This window comes from Ornithorhynchus anatinus, chromosome 9 (genome assembly GCF_004115215.2).
Source record: "Ornithorhynchus anatinus isolate Pmale09 chromosome 9, mOrnAna1.pri.v4, whole genome shotgun sequence".
Taxonomy (NCBI): domain Eukaryota; kingdom Metazoa; phylum Chordata; class Mammalia; order Monotremata; family Ornithorhynchidae; genus Ornithorhynchus; species Ornithorhynchus anatinus.
This window is the reverse complement of record NC_041736.1, coordinates 15864902-15882373: the sequence shown is the minus strand read 5'-3', so window position 1 is coordinate 15882373 and position 17472 is coordinate 15864902. Positions and strand designations below refer to the sequence as shown.

Here is a 17472-nt window from a genome sequence, read left to right as displayed (position 1 = left end):
TTTGGAAGAATGAAAGATTGGAATTTGGTTGTCACAGCCAATAGTCCTGAGAAAATGTAGAGGGCAGGGGTCTGGCTTTTTTTTTTTTTTTTAAGTTAACCAAAACTATTAGTGCATCAAACCCAACTGGATAACTATGGGATAATTCAAGCATGGAAAACAGTCTTTCTGAAAATATTTTTATACAAAGAATTCCCAACCCATATTGAGTCACATTTTTACATTTTCCTGTTTAAGAATTACAGTTTTCATATCCACAAGTTTTAAACAAATCCCAGGTGTTACCACACAAATACAGATTTATATGGAGAAATCAGATCAGGGCTGGTCCTTGGGACTCATTATATTTGCTTACCAGAACGTAAGCTCTTAGTTAAATGCTGCAAAAGAAGTAAATGATTCCGTAATCCTCTTCTAATAAGTGCGAGTCTCATCATACGTCTGCTTTACCCCCTGACTCATATTTTCAGGGGTCCCACTACTATGCGTTTAATTCCTTGTTTCACTTTATCGAAATGCCCCCAAATTCCTCCCCTTGAGGTGGAAAAAAGAAATAGGATTCTTTGAGAGGTATTATTTCTAACATTAAACAAAAGGTGGAGTAACTTGTACTAAACAAATCAATTAAAAAAACAGACATGAATAAATACCACATAAAGCATTCACTAATATTGTAGTTTATTTAATAAATGTTAAACTATAAAAGTTCATACACAGAGTTTTTGAAATGCAGTTTGCAGAAATCATACAATTTAACAGTTGCTAGACTAATGGCTTAAAAGAAGTAGTACTTTGAAATTAACTTTACAGTTGGGAGAAGTTTTGTTTCTAGGTTTTTGTTTTTTCTTCTTTTTTTAAAAATATACATCACAGTGACTTTGAGTTAGGAAAAGCATGAAGTTTATTCGCTCCATTTTTGCTCTTCTTGTCCTCCTACAAACAGAGCAGCCAAATAAAGAGTCATAGCACATACATACAAAAGCAAACATCCAGCCCTCTTAACCAACAATCTCCCAAAATACTATAGACAGAAATAGTGGGAGGAAATGTACAAAGATATGCATTTGATAATAATATAGTATTTACTTAAAAAAAAAGTCCCTCTTCCCCCAAAAGTCCACTTTAGAGAATAGGAATATTCTACAAATTTTAGTAATAAAATACTCTTCTTCACATCAAATAAACCGTTATCACATCTACTTATGGAGAATTTATCCAAACAGTTTTCACTGCCCAATTGGATCTACAGGAAAATGATAAAATGGAGAGAACAGGAAAAATAGTCCCATCTGAAAGATAATTGATTGAATGATGTGGGGGAGGGGGGGTGACTGGAACTCAACTGCCCTTTCAAGACAGTAAGCAGGAAAAGCTAACGCATTAATGAGTTCATGGTGTGATGGAAAGTTTAAAATGATAGTGATCTGAAATAATTTACTGGAGCCAAGGGGCCTCTGTCAAGAACGACTGATCAGCACCGGCCCAAGAATTTGGGCCGGAAAATCTCGTGTGCTGCTCGCTGCACTCTTGCCTCTGCCAGGTTGGCATCTGCTGGGATGCAGGGCAATGAGCAAGAACCTGGGTAGGGGTGCAGCACGTTGCGAAATGCGTGTGATGTCTCTGCCCACATTAGCCAGCTATGGGCAGAACTGGGACTAGAATGCTGGCCTCCTGATTCCTAGAACAATGATCTATCCACCAGACGACCAGCAGAGCTGGTCCAAATACCCAGTATGCAAATTTCTGTAAAAGCAATAAGAAATAAAACAATATGGCACCAATTTCTTTTAAAAGAAAGAAGAAATTGTGGGATGTAACTGAACATGGAACATGGTATCCAAATACCACAAGTGCATCAAATATGTGATATTTAAATATATATCCCAAAAAAGTAGCTAAGGGCTCTTTACTTCCTATTGCTAAAACAAGAGGCCACTCCAAAGTAATAATATAGCTCATCAAATGCAAATTAAGAGAAATCAAAGACTTGAGTAATTTGGGGAAATTTTTCCCAGGGCCTTAACGAGCATTGCGATTGGCAGACGTATCACCCCACGAACTCATCGAACAAATAAGTGATCTAGTATGTTCTTAAAATGAAGTCTTTACCCCTTCATAGGAATTCTGTTGCCTCTCCTTTTTAACTGATTTTTGCATTCCCAACAAATGTTAACCTCTCTGTAGCACCAATTTATATGGCAAATGGAAAAAGGTGACAAATGGTCTCAACAATAAATTAAAATACTTCTGACAACTGTTCAGACTGGCAAAAAACCTCTTTACCTCTTCAGTTTTCAACAGATCTCTCCAAGTATATTAAAAATTAACAACATAATCCTATTAATACAAAACACAACCTCATTAAAAAAATGGCAAAGCAAAAAAATGTTTCAACTGAACCATGTGTTCTGACCAAACCAATTAAGGGAACAGGGACAATTTCAAATAGCTTTCTCTACAGCAAACCACAATTGAAAATGATCAATATCATGAACAGCAAGACATGAAAAGGTATAGGACTATAAACATAACTTCTAAAATTAAAAACACTAGGCTGTACAACATTTCAGAAGTTACAAGGAAAGATGTCACTTGTCACTTTACTTAAAGGACCTATGTTGAGTCCTTTTTAATTTATGTTTTTTTCTTTTACCTTAAAATCTTAAAAATAAAATGAACTGATTGTCCCTTCTCTTCTCTACTTTTTCACTACCATAACTGACATTGTAGATTTTGATGTTTCTGGTGCAGCAAAGTTTCCTCATTCATTGGTGCCAATTTATGTCCAACCATAAGGAATATTATTCTTATTTACTGAATTATTCTTGGACTCAGAGGAAAAAGCACTTCTTGTATAAGATATATAGGACACATTCTTGGTTGTTGTTTTTTGTTTGTTTTTTTAAACAAATCTCTAGGAGTAAACGAGGTATTAAAAAATGAGTCCACTAATCAGGATATGGAGACTTTGTTATGGGATTTTGTTGAGAAGACAAAGGTTCAGCTCCAAGGCCCTGAAAGGGGTTCATTTTAAATGGAATTTCCTCCTAGTTTATGATAAGCATTAATATTAATACTTTATGCTTATAAAACACCTTTCATCCAAGGATCTCATGCACATTTGACACATAACAAAACATTATTTAAATGCAATCTAATGAGCTTAGACCTGTCTAAGCTTAGGCTTAGAAATATTCTACAGACTTGAGTCTGACTGTTCTTTCACTGACACGAGACTGAGGCTCTTCCTGATCAATGTCAGTGAATCCATTATGGATCTTCTATTCACATAAAGAGACTCCAAACGAAGCCAGTGTGCCACACATCAGTGGAATTGTGTCATCATCTTACTCTGCATCAAACAGCTACACAATGCAAAAAGCATTATGCTGTTCAGCTATTGGAATTAACGAGAAGCTACATTATGAATACAAATGACACATTTTAGTCATAAACATTTCCAGTTGCTATTAAGAACTGGCATCCTGGGTGTCTTCCCCCCACTAGAGGAGGGAGATTTTGTTTTTGCCTGGTTTGTTCTGTGTTTTATTCAGAGTAAGAGCAGAAAAAAATCGAAACAAAAACACCCAAAACATCACAGAGATTTGGAGGCTATTTTTAAAACTTCAAACAATTTCCTACCAAATTCTGCGAATTTTGTAAATGCTAACTTTAGAACTAAATTTAATTTTAATAGACTAAAGTCATTTAAAAATAACAAAATGGTGTTCGACACATATGCTGTGGCATCCAAGCGTCAGTAGAACATAAAGAACATGGAGAAGAAACAGCCTTTTGTCTTGCCATTCGAGACATTAAGGTTTTCAGAAGGGTTTAGGTCAAGAAAAGCAAGCATTCAGATAAACACGACAATGACTAATTTTCAAAATTTGTTGTATTTTATATAAATCACTTATCAAATTTATATAATAAATTTTTGTATAAATCACTTATCAAAGTGAATGATCATACTGTTGTTTTAGGATTAGATTAATTTGCAGGAGCCTTATGCAAAATATTTCCCCATAAGAGCATTATCTTGGGAACTGTTACCAGGGAAAAAGCTGGGCCATGATGACATAGGGCTGATTCTATGATGAGCCCTCCAACTCCAGTGGAAGCAAAGTTTCGGGGGAAAAAAACCTATTTTCCTTGGGCCCAATTCAATTGAATGCTACAGCAAACTGCATCCTCATTCAGTTCACCGGTCAGTCAAACAGTACCTCCACTTGAAAACTCGAGTTGCATCATGCAGGTAAAAGAGAAACAAAACAATATAGGAAAAAAAAAACCATGAGATGAACTTTGTTTTGGAAGAACGGGACGGCTTATGAAATAAGACACATTAAGTGGCTAAATATTTTAAACCACCTTATAATAATAAAGGAGAGGAGGTCAAGATCTTCCTTGATTCCAACCTTCCTTCCTTGAAATTTAAAGAACTTTAAAGCCTCTACCATGAACACTAAAAAACTGTACCACCATATTTAATGCAACCAGAAATATCTATCAAACTTTTCTTGAACCTAACATATGAGAAATGCAGACACCTGCAAAAATACTATTGCAATAAACAGTTATACTGATTTCCAACAGATTGAACAGACTAGTTTTAAGATGTGGTTTAAACACAATAAGAATCATGTAGCTGCTGCAACACAAAAAGATATGAAATGAAAGTTAAATACAGCACACAGTATTACACTGATTTTTTTCTCATTTCAAGTTTATTAAAACTTTAGCAGTACAAATTATCCAGGTTGTAGATTATCAAAAGATCAAACGTAATGAAGTCCACATTAAAAAAAAAACAAAAAACCAAAACAAAACCCAAAAACAATAAAGGGAAATAAGGGGTGAGGGTGGGAGGGGGCGCGCATAAAGATGTTCTCCAGCAAGTCTCTAGAACTTAAAAAGAGACAGAAGGGACAGAAGTTCATACAACTCACTCATCCATTTTTGCCTTCATCTGTTCCAGGGCTCGATTCATGATCAGATTTTTTATCCTTAATATGGGCTTGGTCTCTCTCTTGACTCTTTGATTTTTGGTTGATTTCTTTTTCCACTGAGGATCTGGTCTTCTCTTTATCCTTATTTTTATACCCAGATGCTTTTGATTCTCTGTCCTTATTGTTTTGTATTTTTCTTGAACTAGGACTTTGATCTCTATCTGCCTTTTTTTCTTTATTGCTCTCAGGGCTGCTGTTATCCCGGCTTTTTGAGCGCCTCCTTTTTTCATTTTCATTGTTGTCTTTTCTGTGTGAACTCTTGCTTTCATAGCTTCGATTTTTTTCCTTGCTTCGTCTTTGACTTTCTTCTCTCTCCGAGCTCCTCGAATCTCTTCTTCTTCTGCTTTCTTTACTTCTAGATTTTTCAGGTGTTCTTTTCCTCTCTCTACTTCTCGATCTTCCTCTTCTTCTGGAATCCTTGTCTCTGTTCCTGTAGTACTCTTTACTTCTACTACGGTCCCGTTCTTTGCTCCTAGACCTGCCTCTTCTTCCTCTGTCCCTACTTCTACTGCGTTCCCTCGTTCTACTACTGGAGCTGTGTTTTCCTTTATTTTGTTCACGTTCCCTACTCCTTGATTTTGCGTGTCTGTCCCTATCTTTATTTTTAGTATGATCGTGTTCATTGCTTTTAGATCCTGCCCGTTTAGACCTCTCTTTACTTCTACTCTTTTCTCGGTCTCTGCCTCGAGAATCAGAGTGCTTATCTTTCTCTTTCTCCTTTTCATGATCCCTTTCTTTGCTTCTTGACCTCATACGCTTTTCTTCATGTCTGTTATGCTTTGAATCTCTCTCTTTACTTTTTGATTTCTCTTTGCTTTTACTCCGACTTTTAGATTTGCCCCTTTTCTTAGCTTTACTTCTATTATACTTATCATCTTTTTCTGAATTTCTCCTTGTTTCCCTGTCTTTGCTGTTGGATTTATGGTCTTTAGTTTTCTTTTCCTTTTCACTCCTTCTATTTGGGCTCTCAGAGGCATGTCTGTGATCAGACATTTTTCTTTCTTTTCCTCTCCCTGGACTCTTTTGATTTTCTTTTTTGTTTTCATTCATTTCGCTCCTTGGAAGAGAAAAAAAAATCGCTCTAAGTTAAAGGATTTAGAAAATGCATGCAGTCTACCCGAAATTAAAACCCATATCACACTGTGAAGGGATCTTTCCATGTCCATAATAACCACGACAGCCAGTTACTTTTTACTTTCAAAATGAGAAGAAGTTGCCAAAAAGCACCATCATTTAATTACAGTTAAAAGTATTCTAACTTCAACTGCAAGGGCCACTGTCATAGTCACTGGCAGGTCATTGGCTGAGTCGAAACTGAAGTTTTAAATCTTACTTATCCCCTTTGATCCATCTTTCACCGCTTGACACCCTCATTCTTTGAGCTCTTTGCATCTCTTGCCTCCAATGTGGAGGGGTTTCACTCCGCCTGAAACGATCCCTTGATCTGGATCTGGAAGGTGTTCGATAGCGCTTTGGGGAGAAGAGAGGACAACGGTTAGCTGGACTAAATACAACAACACGGTCCCCTGATTAAAACCAAATGGTTCTAACTGTTTCTGGGAACTCGTTAACCAAAAGCAATGATCAATTTAAATTTATATTTAGCAATGATCAATGGTGGAATACCCCCTTTGCACCATCAAGTCTAATCACTGTGAGGCTATTTTTTCACAGAAACCACCACCTTGGAACTAGATAGTAAGGACTTTCAGGGCAGCAGGGATCATATCTTCTAACCACTGTACCTTCCCAAGCATTTAGTGTAGTGCTTTAAGCACAATAAGGACTCAAATACTACTGATGAGGATAAAAAGTTGCAAAGAGTCAGTCCAAATCCTTTCTTTCAGCTAATTTACTACAGGCGCTTTTCTCAACGCCTGAATACCTGAATACCTGAATCTAGTAGACATCTAGTAGACATCTTTTAAAATGGAATGGTACAGAATTATCCACACTTCTATTTTCTGCTCTGAACCTGCAGGTGCCCCTTGACTATCAGCTTTTGCCTCTGGAGGTAATAGCCTACATGCAAAGTCACATCATCTGATCAAAAAGCCAGACTTTGATTAATCAAAAAAACAAGAAAAACTTCAAATACAGTCTAGCGCATAGAGGGTCGAAATACCATGATACTATAGGAGACAGAAACAATCGATCTCATTTCTTATGAAAGAGTCACTTACCCGTGGCCCCCTTCCTTTAATTTTCCTTCCAGACCTTGTTACTAAAAGACGCCTCTGGTATGAAGACGCTTGGGAGTTAGATGGATTACTAGAAGTAGGGAGAAAGTGAAGACTTGTAATTATAAAACGGAAGAAGGAACAAATTAGAGCACAGCTGCACTCAGGGTCTGAACTTCACAAACAGATAATGAGCAGGCTGGTACGAATGAAGACTTAACTGCCAGAGTTAAATGCTGTTAACTGACTTTACTCAATATTATCAACATCGGTAATAGAAATATTTTCTATGTGCTAAGCACGGGGGTAAATATGAGGTAATGAACCTGATAGAGTCTGGGTCCCACATGGGCCTCATAATCTATTGTTGCTCCATTTTACAGATGAGGAAACTGAGGACCAGAGAGGCTAGATCATATAGTAGGTCACTATCATATAGTAGGTCACTTGCAGAGCTGAGCCTTGAACCCAGTCTTCTGATTCCCAGTTCCATATTCTCTCCCCTAGTTCACGTTGCCTCCCCAGATAACACTGAAGAGTTCACAGTATGCTAGAGACTGAAGAGAATTCAATTTGTAGCCAAGCCACATTCCATATGGTGAAGTGCAAGAATGCTGCTTATAACTTTGAGAGCAATTGCCTGCAAAGGCTAAACTAACCATCTGCATTTATTTTTTCCAGTAGTATCTGTTAAGTGCTTACTATGTGCCAAACACTGCTCTGAGCGCTAAGATAGATGCGAAGTGATCAAGTTGGTTACAGTCCATGTCCTACATAATAATAATAATAATAATTGTGGTGTTTGTTACTTGCTTACTATGTGCCAGGCACTCTAAGTGCTGGGGTGGAGACAAGCAAATTGGGTTGGGCACAGTCCCTGTCCCACATGGGGCTCACAGTCTTTATCCCCATTTTACAGATAGGGTAACTAAGGGACAGAATTGAAGTGACTTGCCCAAGGTTACAATAGCAAACAAGTGGCAGAGTTGGTAGAACCCAGGTCCTTCTGACTCCCAGGCCTGTTCTCTATCCACTAGGCCACGGCTGCTTCTCAAGTTCATTGCAAACGTTTGCAATATAATTTGCTGGGGGTGGAAACAATGCCACATATTCTATTTTCATCAATTTAGTCTGTGAAATGCACCAGACTGACAGGCACCAAAACTCAAATTAATGCTTCCCTTACCACGTCGTAGATCAGATAGCATAACATATTCCCACCCTGTTAATGGTTGAGAATAGTACAGTGCTCTGCACATAGTAAGAGCTCAATAAATACTATTGAATGAATGAATGAGAATGGAAGATTTAATTTCTCTATTTGTCCCTGCTCTCTTTTTAAAGGGATCAAGAAAGGTATCCTTTGTATGAACCCTTGACTGTATTTGCCAAATGCTCTTGGGGTAATGCGGGTGGTGGCCGGGATGGCTGGATCATCAGCAGGGGACTTGGAAAGTCATGATGGCAACACCCTGGCAAGGAAGCAGAGGATCGATGCTAGAGTGACAAGGCCTCAGAGATGACAGGGATAGAGAAAGGCTCGAAGCACAATGACTGACTGACTGAATGGGTCAATGCATATTCAGCACAAACACAATCTCCAATTCTTTCAGGTTCCAGGGACTCAAAAGAACTCAATGCATTTCCAGTTATTTCAATGTCTTCATAACATTCCTATGAAATAGGCTAGGACAAAAATTATCCCTATTTTATGTATGAACTGAAGGTTTGCTCAAGGTTCCAAGAGAGGAAAAAGCAAAGCTAAATCTGAGATTTCCTGACTTCCTGTTAGTTGTTTTGACCCAGATCCCCCCTTGTTTATGAATCCAAATTAAACTGGAAGAATTGATAATGACTGGATAGACTCTGCAGGCCAACATCCAAGTTGTAAGGGCCATAATCTTCAAGTTAATTTAACTACTGACCTTCACATCAGATCGTGCTGGCGATGTGAACTGTAGATTCATTTAGCTCCATTTGTCAAAAACTGAAACAAGGTTTTGCAATGGCTTCCTTCTATCCTTTAAATCACTACTGTTTCATATTTGAGTTTCTATATTTAAAAAGTGAATAACTGGCAATGTTTTCAATTAAAAAACAGTCCAGATATTTAGTCACTACATTTGTCTTAGGGCAGTTTAGCTTCTAAGTTCTGTGATACGTAAAAATGAATGCTAACAAAGTAAATCCTGGAAAACTCTTCAATTCATAGGGTTAAAACAAGTCAAGATTATCAGGAAATAAGACCCTTGAGTGCTCAATTGAAAAAAAAATATAACAAATTCTACTTTAAGAGGCAATATAAAAAGCACGATTGAGAGTCAAGAGACCTGGTTTCTATTCCCATAACTACTACTGACCTGCTGTGTTACCTTGGACAAGTCAAAACCTCCCGGGGCCTCAGTTTCCTCATGTGTAAAATAGGAATAAAACACTTGATCTCCTTCCCCCTTAGGCTGCGAGCCCCATCTAGGAACATGTAAAGTGCCTGATCATGATTATCTTGTATCTATCCCAGTGCTTAGCACATAGAAAGCACCTTGACATACACCACATTTATGATAGTAATTATGGTTTTTGTACTGTGCGTCAAGTACTATTCTATCATTGGCTATAAAGTTAATCAGGTCAGATACAGTCCTTGTCCCACATGGAGTCACAGTCTAAGTAGGAGGGAGAACAGGTTTTGAATTCCCATTATACACTTGAGAAAACTGAGGCCCAGAAAAATTAAATGATTTGCCATAGGTCATATAGGAGGTATGTGGCAGAGCCAGGATTAGAGCCCAAGTCCTCTGGCTCTCTGGCCCAGGGTTTTTCCATCAGGCCATGCTGCTACCTAATGATAATGATTTGTTATCAGTATTACCTGCTCTCCTTCCCTCTTATACTGTGAGCCCATATGGGCCAGGGAATCCAATCTGATCATTTTCAATCATCTTCTCCATAACTTGGCTAATAACATTAAGTACTGTAACTAAAGTATACCCTAGAAACACAATACCTTCCTATTATCAGAACAATGCATCTGTATTTGCTACATAGGCTACTTACCATTCCCTCTCTTTCTCTCGCTCTCTGTTTTTCTTTTCTTTCTCATCTACTTTGGGAGGACTTTTTCTCATCAGGAACCTGTTTTCAGGAATTGGAGGGATCTCCTCTGGACGGACAGTAGAGAGTGGCTGTGCTTCAGGATTTTCATCTTCGCTTTCACTAGATGAGCTTAATTAACAAAGAAGCAAAGAACATAATTGTGATGGGGGTTGAATGCATGCTAACCATAACTTTCCAGCTATGGGGGTTTATCATAGTGCAGATCTAAAGGAAGTGCTTGTCCTCTTTCTACTATCAATCACTCGTATTTATTGAATGCTTACTCTGTGCAAAGACCTGTACTAAGTGCTTGGGAAAGTACAATATAAACAGTCCCTGCTCACAAAGAGCTTCCCCCACGCTGCCCCCTCAAGGAGCTTGGACTTCAGACATGGGTGCCAGCTGCAACTAAATTTGAAAATATAACTAAAACAAATTTTCTGATAAGAATAGTGTTAGAAATAGGGGAATAGCTCCTGAACCAAGGCTTGATACCAAATTATCGGGAACTGTGCACTCAAATGCAGTTGAATAAGTCATATTATTGTATTTATATGGAGTCAGAAAGGTTCCATGATAGGGTAGTTTACTGATTTCATCAAAAGATGGATATGTTACCTCTCACTGGTGATTGTGCCTTATAAATTATCCTGATAACTCAGGTAACCCTTTTTCTCTCTGACTCTGCCTATACTTCTATAAACTCTCACCCCCTACTCTCCCCAGCATCCCATTTTCCTGAGGTCCCCGTAATCCCTGGATTCTCTTCAGAGCTAGTTCCATATATGAGGTTGGTGTAGTAAAGTCTTCAAAATGGATAGGATATAAAGCTGAAACTGGGTATACACTTAAAAATGTTGTGAGAGCTGTTGGTGTTAGCAAGGTAAATATAAGCTGGCTCAGGCCAGACTCTCCCCCAAAGAGGTTGAACTAGGAGAGTTTTCCAGTTTGCTTTTGCTGGACACTGCACTGCATGCCCATTTCCTGTCCCTGAGATCCAACCAGAATGATCTGCATATGGTAAGGCATTTCTCTCTAGCCAAGCTATACCAGGGGTAAAAATGAAGCTGAGTTTAGGTTAATCATATATCCTGTGTCTGATTTTTAGTCTAAACCCAGTTTCTCAGGTCTTCGAGTCTTGCTTTCAGGCAACACATGGCCTAACCATGGGGCCTTGTAATCAGATCTCTAGTACAGCTGATGGTCAGTCTTTAAACCTTCAAGAGTTGGAAAGTCTAAAGTCTATACGAAGCTTTTAGTTGGATCCTGGATGGAGTGCCTAATTCCAGTACGCCTTTGGTACTGGCGCTGAGGTAGCTGCAAACATATCGGGTTGGACACAGTCCCTGTCCCACATGGGGCTCACAATCTTAACCCCCATTTTATTGATGAGGTAACTGAGGCACAGGGAAGTCAAGTGACTTGTCTAAGGTCACATAGCAGACAAGTGGCAGATCTGGGATTAGAATTCAGGTCCTTCTGGCTCCTTGGCTGGTGCCCTATCCACTAAGCCACACTGCTTCTCCTTAAGTATAGCTGTTACTGGTCCTGTTATACGGTCAGACAGCAGCATGGCCTCAAATTTGACCTCAAAGGGGAGAAACCTCTGTGGATTCCAAGAGTTTGTCTTATCTTGAAATATCTTAAGTCAAGGACTGCTTGTAGGGTGGTCGCTCCCCATGGACCAAGATGTACTTAATCTACTCTCTATCAGTCTTATAGTGGAAATTTTCAGGGCAGGGGAGAAAAAGACTCCACTGTAAAATAAAAATTCCCACCACTTGAGTCCTGTAAACCCCAATACATTTCAAGTCAAGACAAATTGTATACAGGGTGCAAGACTACACAGTTTACAATAACTTTAAAGGATTTGGCTTGTGGAACCTATAATACGTCACAATGAGCTTAGTGTGAAATTTAACCAGAGTTTGAACTCTGAGAACAACAGAAATTGTAATTAATGATTTTTGTAAAATTTGTCCTACCACCACCACCACACAGAAAAGGTCATTACTGAATCCCAATGCATTTAGACTCTCAATCAGTACTGTGTCATGTCCTGGGACAATCTAGGTATATTTTTGAATAGAAAGGAAATGGAGGCATTCTTCTAGGGCCAATCATGAAAAAACGGATGGACTCGCATAATATAATTGTTTTGCATATCTTGTTTAGCACATAGTAAGTGATTAATAAATGCCATTACTACTAGAATATGCTACCTGAAGGCAGGGATAATATCTAACTCCACTGTACTTTCCTAAGCACTTAGTAAAGAGCTTTTGCACACATTAAGTGTTCGATAAATACCACCGATTGATCGATAAACAAAACTAAGATTCACCTTCGCTTGTTTTTCTTTCTCTTCTTTTTTTCTTTCTTATGTTTTCGGGAATTTTTCTTGTGTTTCTTTTTTCTTTTTTTTGACTTCTCTTCCGAAGCACTCTCTGAATCAGAAGAGGAGTCAGAGGAAGAGTCTGAATCACTTGAGCTTTCTGAATCACTGGATGAGGAAGATGATTTATGCCTTTTTTTCTCTTCTTTCTTGACTAGAGAAAGAAATAACTGTTAATAATTTTGACAGAATTCCCATAAAATTATAGTCTATTGATTGTCACAAAATTCTATACAATTCCCCCATACTATATTTTCAATATTTGTTTTGGATAAGACACTATCAGAAATTACGAACCACTCTACCCAAAATATGTATCAGTGTCATGTCAAAAGCACTGATTGTTTGCATGAAGGTCAGAGCGTAGGTACAAAAATGCAAACTATCCTTAATACAGGATTCTTCAAGAAAGTAATTCCTTCATTATCAGAGAACTGCATTACTTTTTCTTAAGTTTATTATACTTCCCACACTGTTTCTAGAAGTAGGTGAGATAGTAGAACAGATTTTTTACATTGGGGTACTTTATGCTGAAATTAAATGACGTGTCCTAGGACAAATTGCATATAACTGTTTATAATGAAAGTAGGGACTGAGATCTCCTAATTCCCAGTCAGTGCTCTATTCTATATCATAGAAATTCATAAAGTAACATTGGGGCTTTTGTAAGCCAAGATATTTGTAAACCACCTTTGAAAAAGAAGTTAGGGGAGGATGGATTTATAATTGCTTTCTACATCTTGCATGCTGCTATTTCTTACCTCCTACCTTACCTCATTGATTTCCTACTACAACCCAGTTGGCACACTTCGCACCCTTAATGCCAACTTAGTCACTGTACCTCTCCCTCTCGTCTACCCCGTGGCCAACTCCTTGCCCACATCCTCTGACCTGGAATTCCCTCCCCACCTCCATATGATAGACCACCACTCTTCCCATCTTCAGTCTTATTAAAATGACATCTCCTCTGAGAGGCCTTCTGCAATTAAGCCCTCTTTCCCCCACTTCATCTCCTTTTTGCATCACCTATTCACCTAGAGCTGTACCTTTTAGGCCCTTGATACTCACCCCATCCTTGTGTTTAAAAATCCATAATTTATTTACATTAATTTCTGTCTCCTTCTAGACTCTAATGGAACATGTCCACGAACTCTATTACACTGTACTCTCTCAAGCGCTCAGTACAATGCTCTGCACACAGTAAGTGCTCAATAAATACCACTCATTCATTGATCGATTCGTTCTTTCATGTAGTCCTGGATTAAAATTTGTCTCTTGTGGGATGAGAGGAGGGAAATCCCAGGACCTGAGAGCACAGAGGGTGTGAAAGGCAGCAGCAGCCACCTTCTGGCATAACCAACGAAAGCCTCCTCTGGTTAATGGAGAACTCTACAGAAATCTGACTGTGGCTGTTGAAGCTGGTTAGAGGACCAGCATCAGTAGCAACTCATCGATGTTCCTTAAAGGCGAGGTTTTCCTTGTTAGAGAAATGTATTATCATCAACAGGGATACGTACCGAAAAGAAAAAAAGGATGTTATTTATTTTAAATTACTAAACAGCCAAAGTTGAGGCCTCCTAGAACTTCCCATTCAAATAAAGAAAACTACTAAGATAATGAGTAAATGTATGAGTGGAAATATGGCACACTGGATCTCAAAAATGACCTAGCTGAAGCCTCACCACATACTAATCATGTACAAATCAGTGGGAATCATACATGGTGCCATCCCTGTTCTGTTCCAAAGTGAGATCAGGGGCCCGACAGACTATTGGCTCCCCGTGCTTGGCCTGTGCTTGTTCTCAATTCTTCCAGCAGAGAGCAGTTGAGGATTTCTTCTACAAAACATGACTTCTCCTTTCTAAACTTTTCATTATCCTTGAGGATAAATATGCTCAATAAAGACGACTGACTGAACGAACAGTAATTTGGATGGCCCACAAGAAGCAAATCTAACTGCTTCTAAATGACCAGCCTGGTAACCCCGGACATATTCAAGTGGCTAGTCTAGGTCTTGACAGATTAGAAAGAGGAGGTTCCTATTGGATATTCCTGAATATTATTTGATAAATAAGATTTGCTTAAATAATCCCAAACTGCAGAATGAAAAATGGGAAACCTATTCAGTTCCTGGGTACCGGTGCAGTCCAAAAAGAGGGATTACAAGACAACCCTACATGATTCAAGGCAGGTAACCCCAGTTTTTAAAGCTCAATCACAACCTTAGGCTGAGCTGACGTGCAAACAGACAGGCACACATATGTGCGTGAACCACCCAAAAGCTCATCTTGCCTGTCCCCTTGTGTACCCTCATTGTGGGCAGCAGTATTTTCTCCTGCCACTCTACCAAGTTGCTTGGATTAGCAGTGTGGCCCAGTGGACTGAACATAGGATTGGAAGTCAGAAGGACCTGGGTTTTAATCCTGACTCCACCGAGTGCCTGCTGTGTGGACCTTGAGCAACTCACTTCACTACCTCAGTTTCCTCAGCTGTAAAATGGGGATTGAGACTCTGAATCCTTTGTGGGACATGGACTGTACAAACAGATTATCACAGTGCCTGGCACAGAGTAAGCACTGAACAAACACCACTATTACTATTACCAACCACTTAGTACAGCACCCTGCATACCATATACACTCATAAAATACTAAAAATTCATTGATTCTCATCTGTTTATTTTAGAGTGTAGCTTAGTAATAATAATTATTATAATTATGGTATTTGTTAAGCATTTACTATGTGCCAAGCAATGTACTAAGCACCGGGGAAGATACAAGGTAATTAAGTTGCCCCACGTGGGGCTCACTCTTCATCCCCATTTGACAGAGGAGAAAACTGAGGCACAGAAGTGAAGTGGCTTGCTCAAGGTCAAACGGCAGACAAGTGATGGAGCCGGGACTAGAATCCAGGGTTCAAGTGACACAGAGCCCCCAAAGAATTACTCCTTCCTCTAAGAAGGAGTCACCCAGAGAAAAGGATTGAGGAGCAGTCCTAATGCTGGGAGAGGGTAGGGGGTATAATGGGGAGAGACAAGTGGGCCACAATTTAAAGAGAAAAAGTGAACAATGGGGATCATTGGTAGTCTCTCCTGCTTCCACTGGACATTTCAAGGATCCTCCTAAGACTGAACAATAATAATAAAAATAATAGTATATATTGAATGCTTACTATTTGGGGTACATACAGGATAATCAGACCAGAGAGTCCCTGTCCCACAGGGGGCTCACAATCTAAGGGGGTGGAAGAATAAGTATTAAATCTCTGTTTCACAGATGAGGATATTGAGACCCAGCAAGGTTAAGTGATTTGTTCCAGGTCACAGAGCAGGCAGGTGGCAGAGCCAAGATTAGAACACAGTCCTCCTGATTCTCCTGACTCCCAATCCTGCGGCTCTTTCCACTAGGCCACATTTCTTCCCTGAAGGGAGAGCTAAACTATCGAGTGGAAAAAGCTCTAGCAGATCAATTTAACCAGACTCCCGCATTGTTCTCATACATTGATTCCCACTGTAGTTTAATGTAGACTCAGTTCATATCAGTTCTTAGTGGTGCGGGGAGGGGGGAGCATATCAAGAATATGGCTCAGCAATTCTTCAACTTTCAAGGCAAACGAGTGATAGCACACAGATCAAGAGACTCATTAGGAAAACAAATACTCTGATTTCCTGGCATGCTCAACTTAGACAAACTGAGTTGTAATAGCAGGGCACACATAAAAATCATAACCTCAAATCTGCTACACTTTTGTTCATTCCATTTTGTACTTCAGCACTCTCTGGCCTTCAAACCTACACAAAAATCGATTAAAAAATGCACACTAACAGTAAACCTCCAAAATCCCTGGTCTCCAACAGACAGAATGTGGTTTTGAGTATGATCAGCAGGAAGGCTGAGTTTCTGGAACTAACTGATACTAGATCCCCGCCCCACAGCCCTTGTGCATATATGTACATATTTATTATTCTATTTTACTAATGGTGTGTATATATCTATAATTTTAATAATTTATATTGACACTAATGATTCCTGTTTACTTGCTTTGATGTCTATCCCCCCTCCTTCTGGACTGTGAGTCCATTGTACGGCAGGGATTGTCTCTGTTGCTGACTTGTACTTTCCAAGCACTTAGTATAGTACTCTGCATATAGTAAGTATATAGTAAGTATGGTAAGGGCTCAGTACATACTGAATGAATTGAATGAAAGAATTTAAGCGCCAATAACCACATCATTAGGGTAGTCATTTCCTCTATTTCTAGAGAAACAAATTTGAAGCCAGGCCTGCGCAACCATTCATATGAGCATCACCGGTAGGCTCCCAAAGGAGGCAGAGCATTGTGCTAATCTGTATGCTATTCATGCAAACCTATCTTCCAACACTGTTAATTCAACACAAGCAAAGATGTTGGGTGTGTTGGTATTTTGATAATAAATGGGAGTGAGATTGGAAAGATCAGATAAATAATAATGATCAACGATATTAAAGGTGGCATTTGTTAAGGGCTTACTACGTGTTAAGTACTATACTAAGCATGGGATAAGTTACAAGATAACATCTCTGCCCCTCCTTGGATTTACAGTCTAAGTAGGAGGGAAACAAGTACTGAAACCACTTTATAGATGAGGAAACTGAGGCAAAAGTAAATTAAGTGACTTGCCCAAGGTCACTTGTTAGGGAAGTGGCGGAGCTGGGATGAGAACGCAAATCTTTGCTCCTTCCATAGCGCTTCTCACAGCTGGTTGACAAGAGGAAAACAAGTAACAGGTAAAATGTCAGGCCTTTGTGATCTTTGG

At 39.0% G+C, this 17472-nt stretch overlaps 1 protein-coding gene across 2 annotated transcripts in view; it reads right to left on the bottom strand.

The window, feature by feature from the left end:
* Positions 1 to 661: 661 nt before the first annotated feature.
* PPIG (peptidylprolyl isomerase G) overlaps positions 662 to 17472 on the bottom strand; it is a 40267-nt gene continuing 23456 nt past the window's right edge. For both annotated transcript variants that reach the window (XM_001514666.5, XM_029071880.2), the window contains exons 9-13: positions 12627 to 12831; positions 10244 to 10411; positions 7193 to 7280; positions 6343 to 6479; positions 662 to 6066 (exon numbers count right to left, since the gene is read on the bottom strand). In XM_001514666.5, the coding sequence (XP_001514716.1) occupies positions 4950 to 6066; positions 6343 to 6479; positions 7193 to 7280; positions 10244 to 10411; positions 12627 to 12831 (1715 nt within the window). In that variant the 3' untranslated portion in view covers positions 662 to 4949. The remainder of the gene's footprint in view (positions 6067 to 6342; positions 6480 to 7192; positions 7281 to 10243; positions 10412 to 12626; positions 12832 to 17472) is intronic.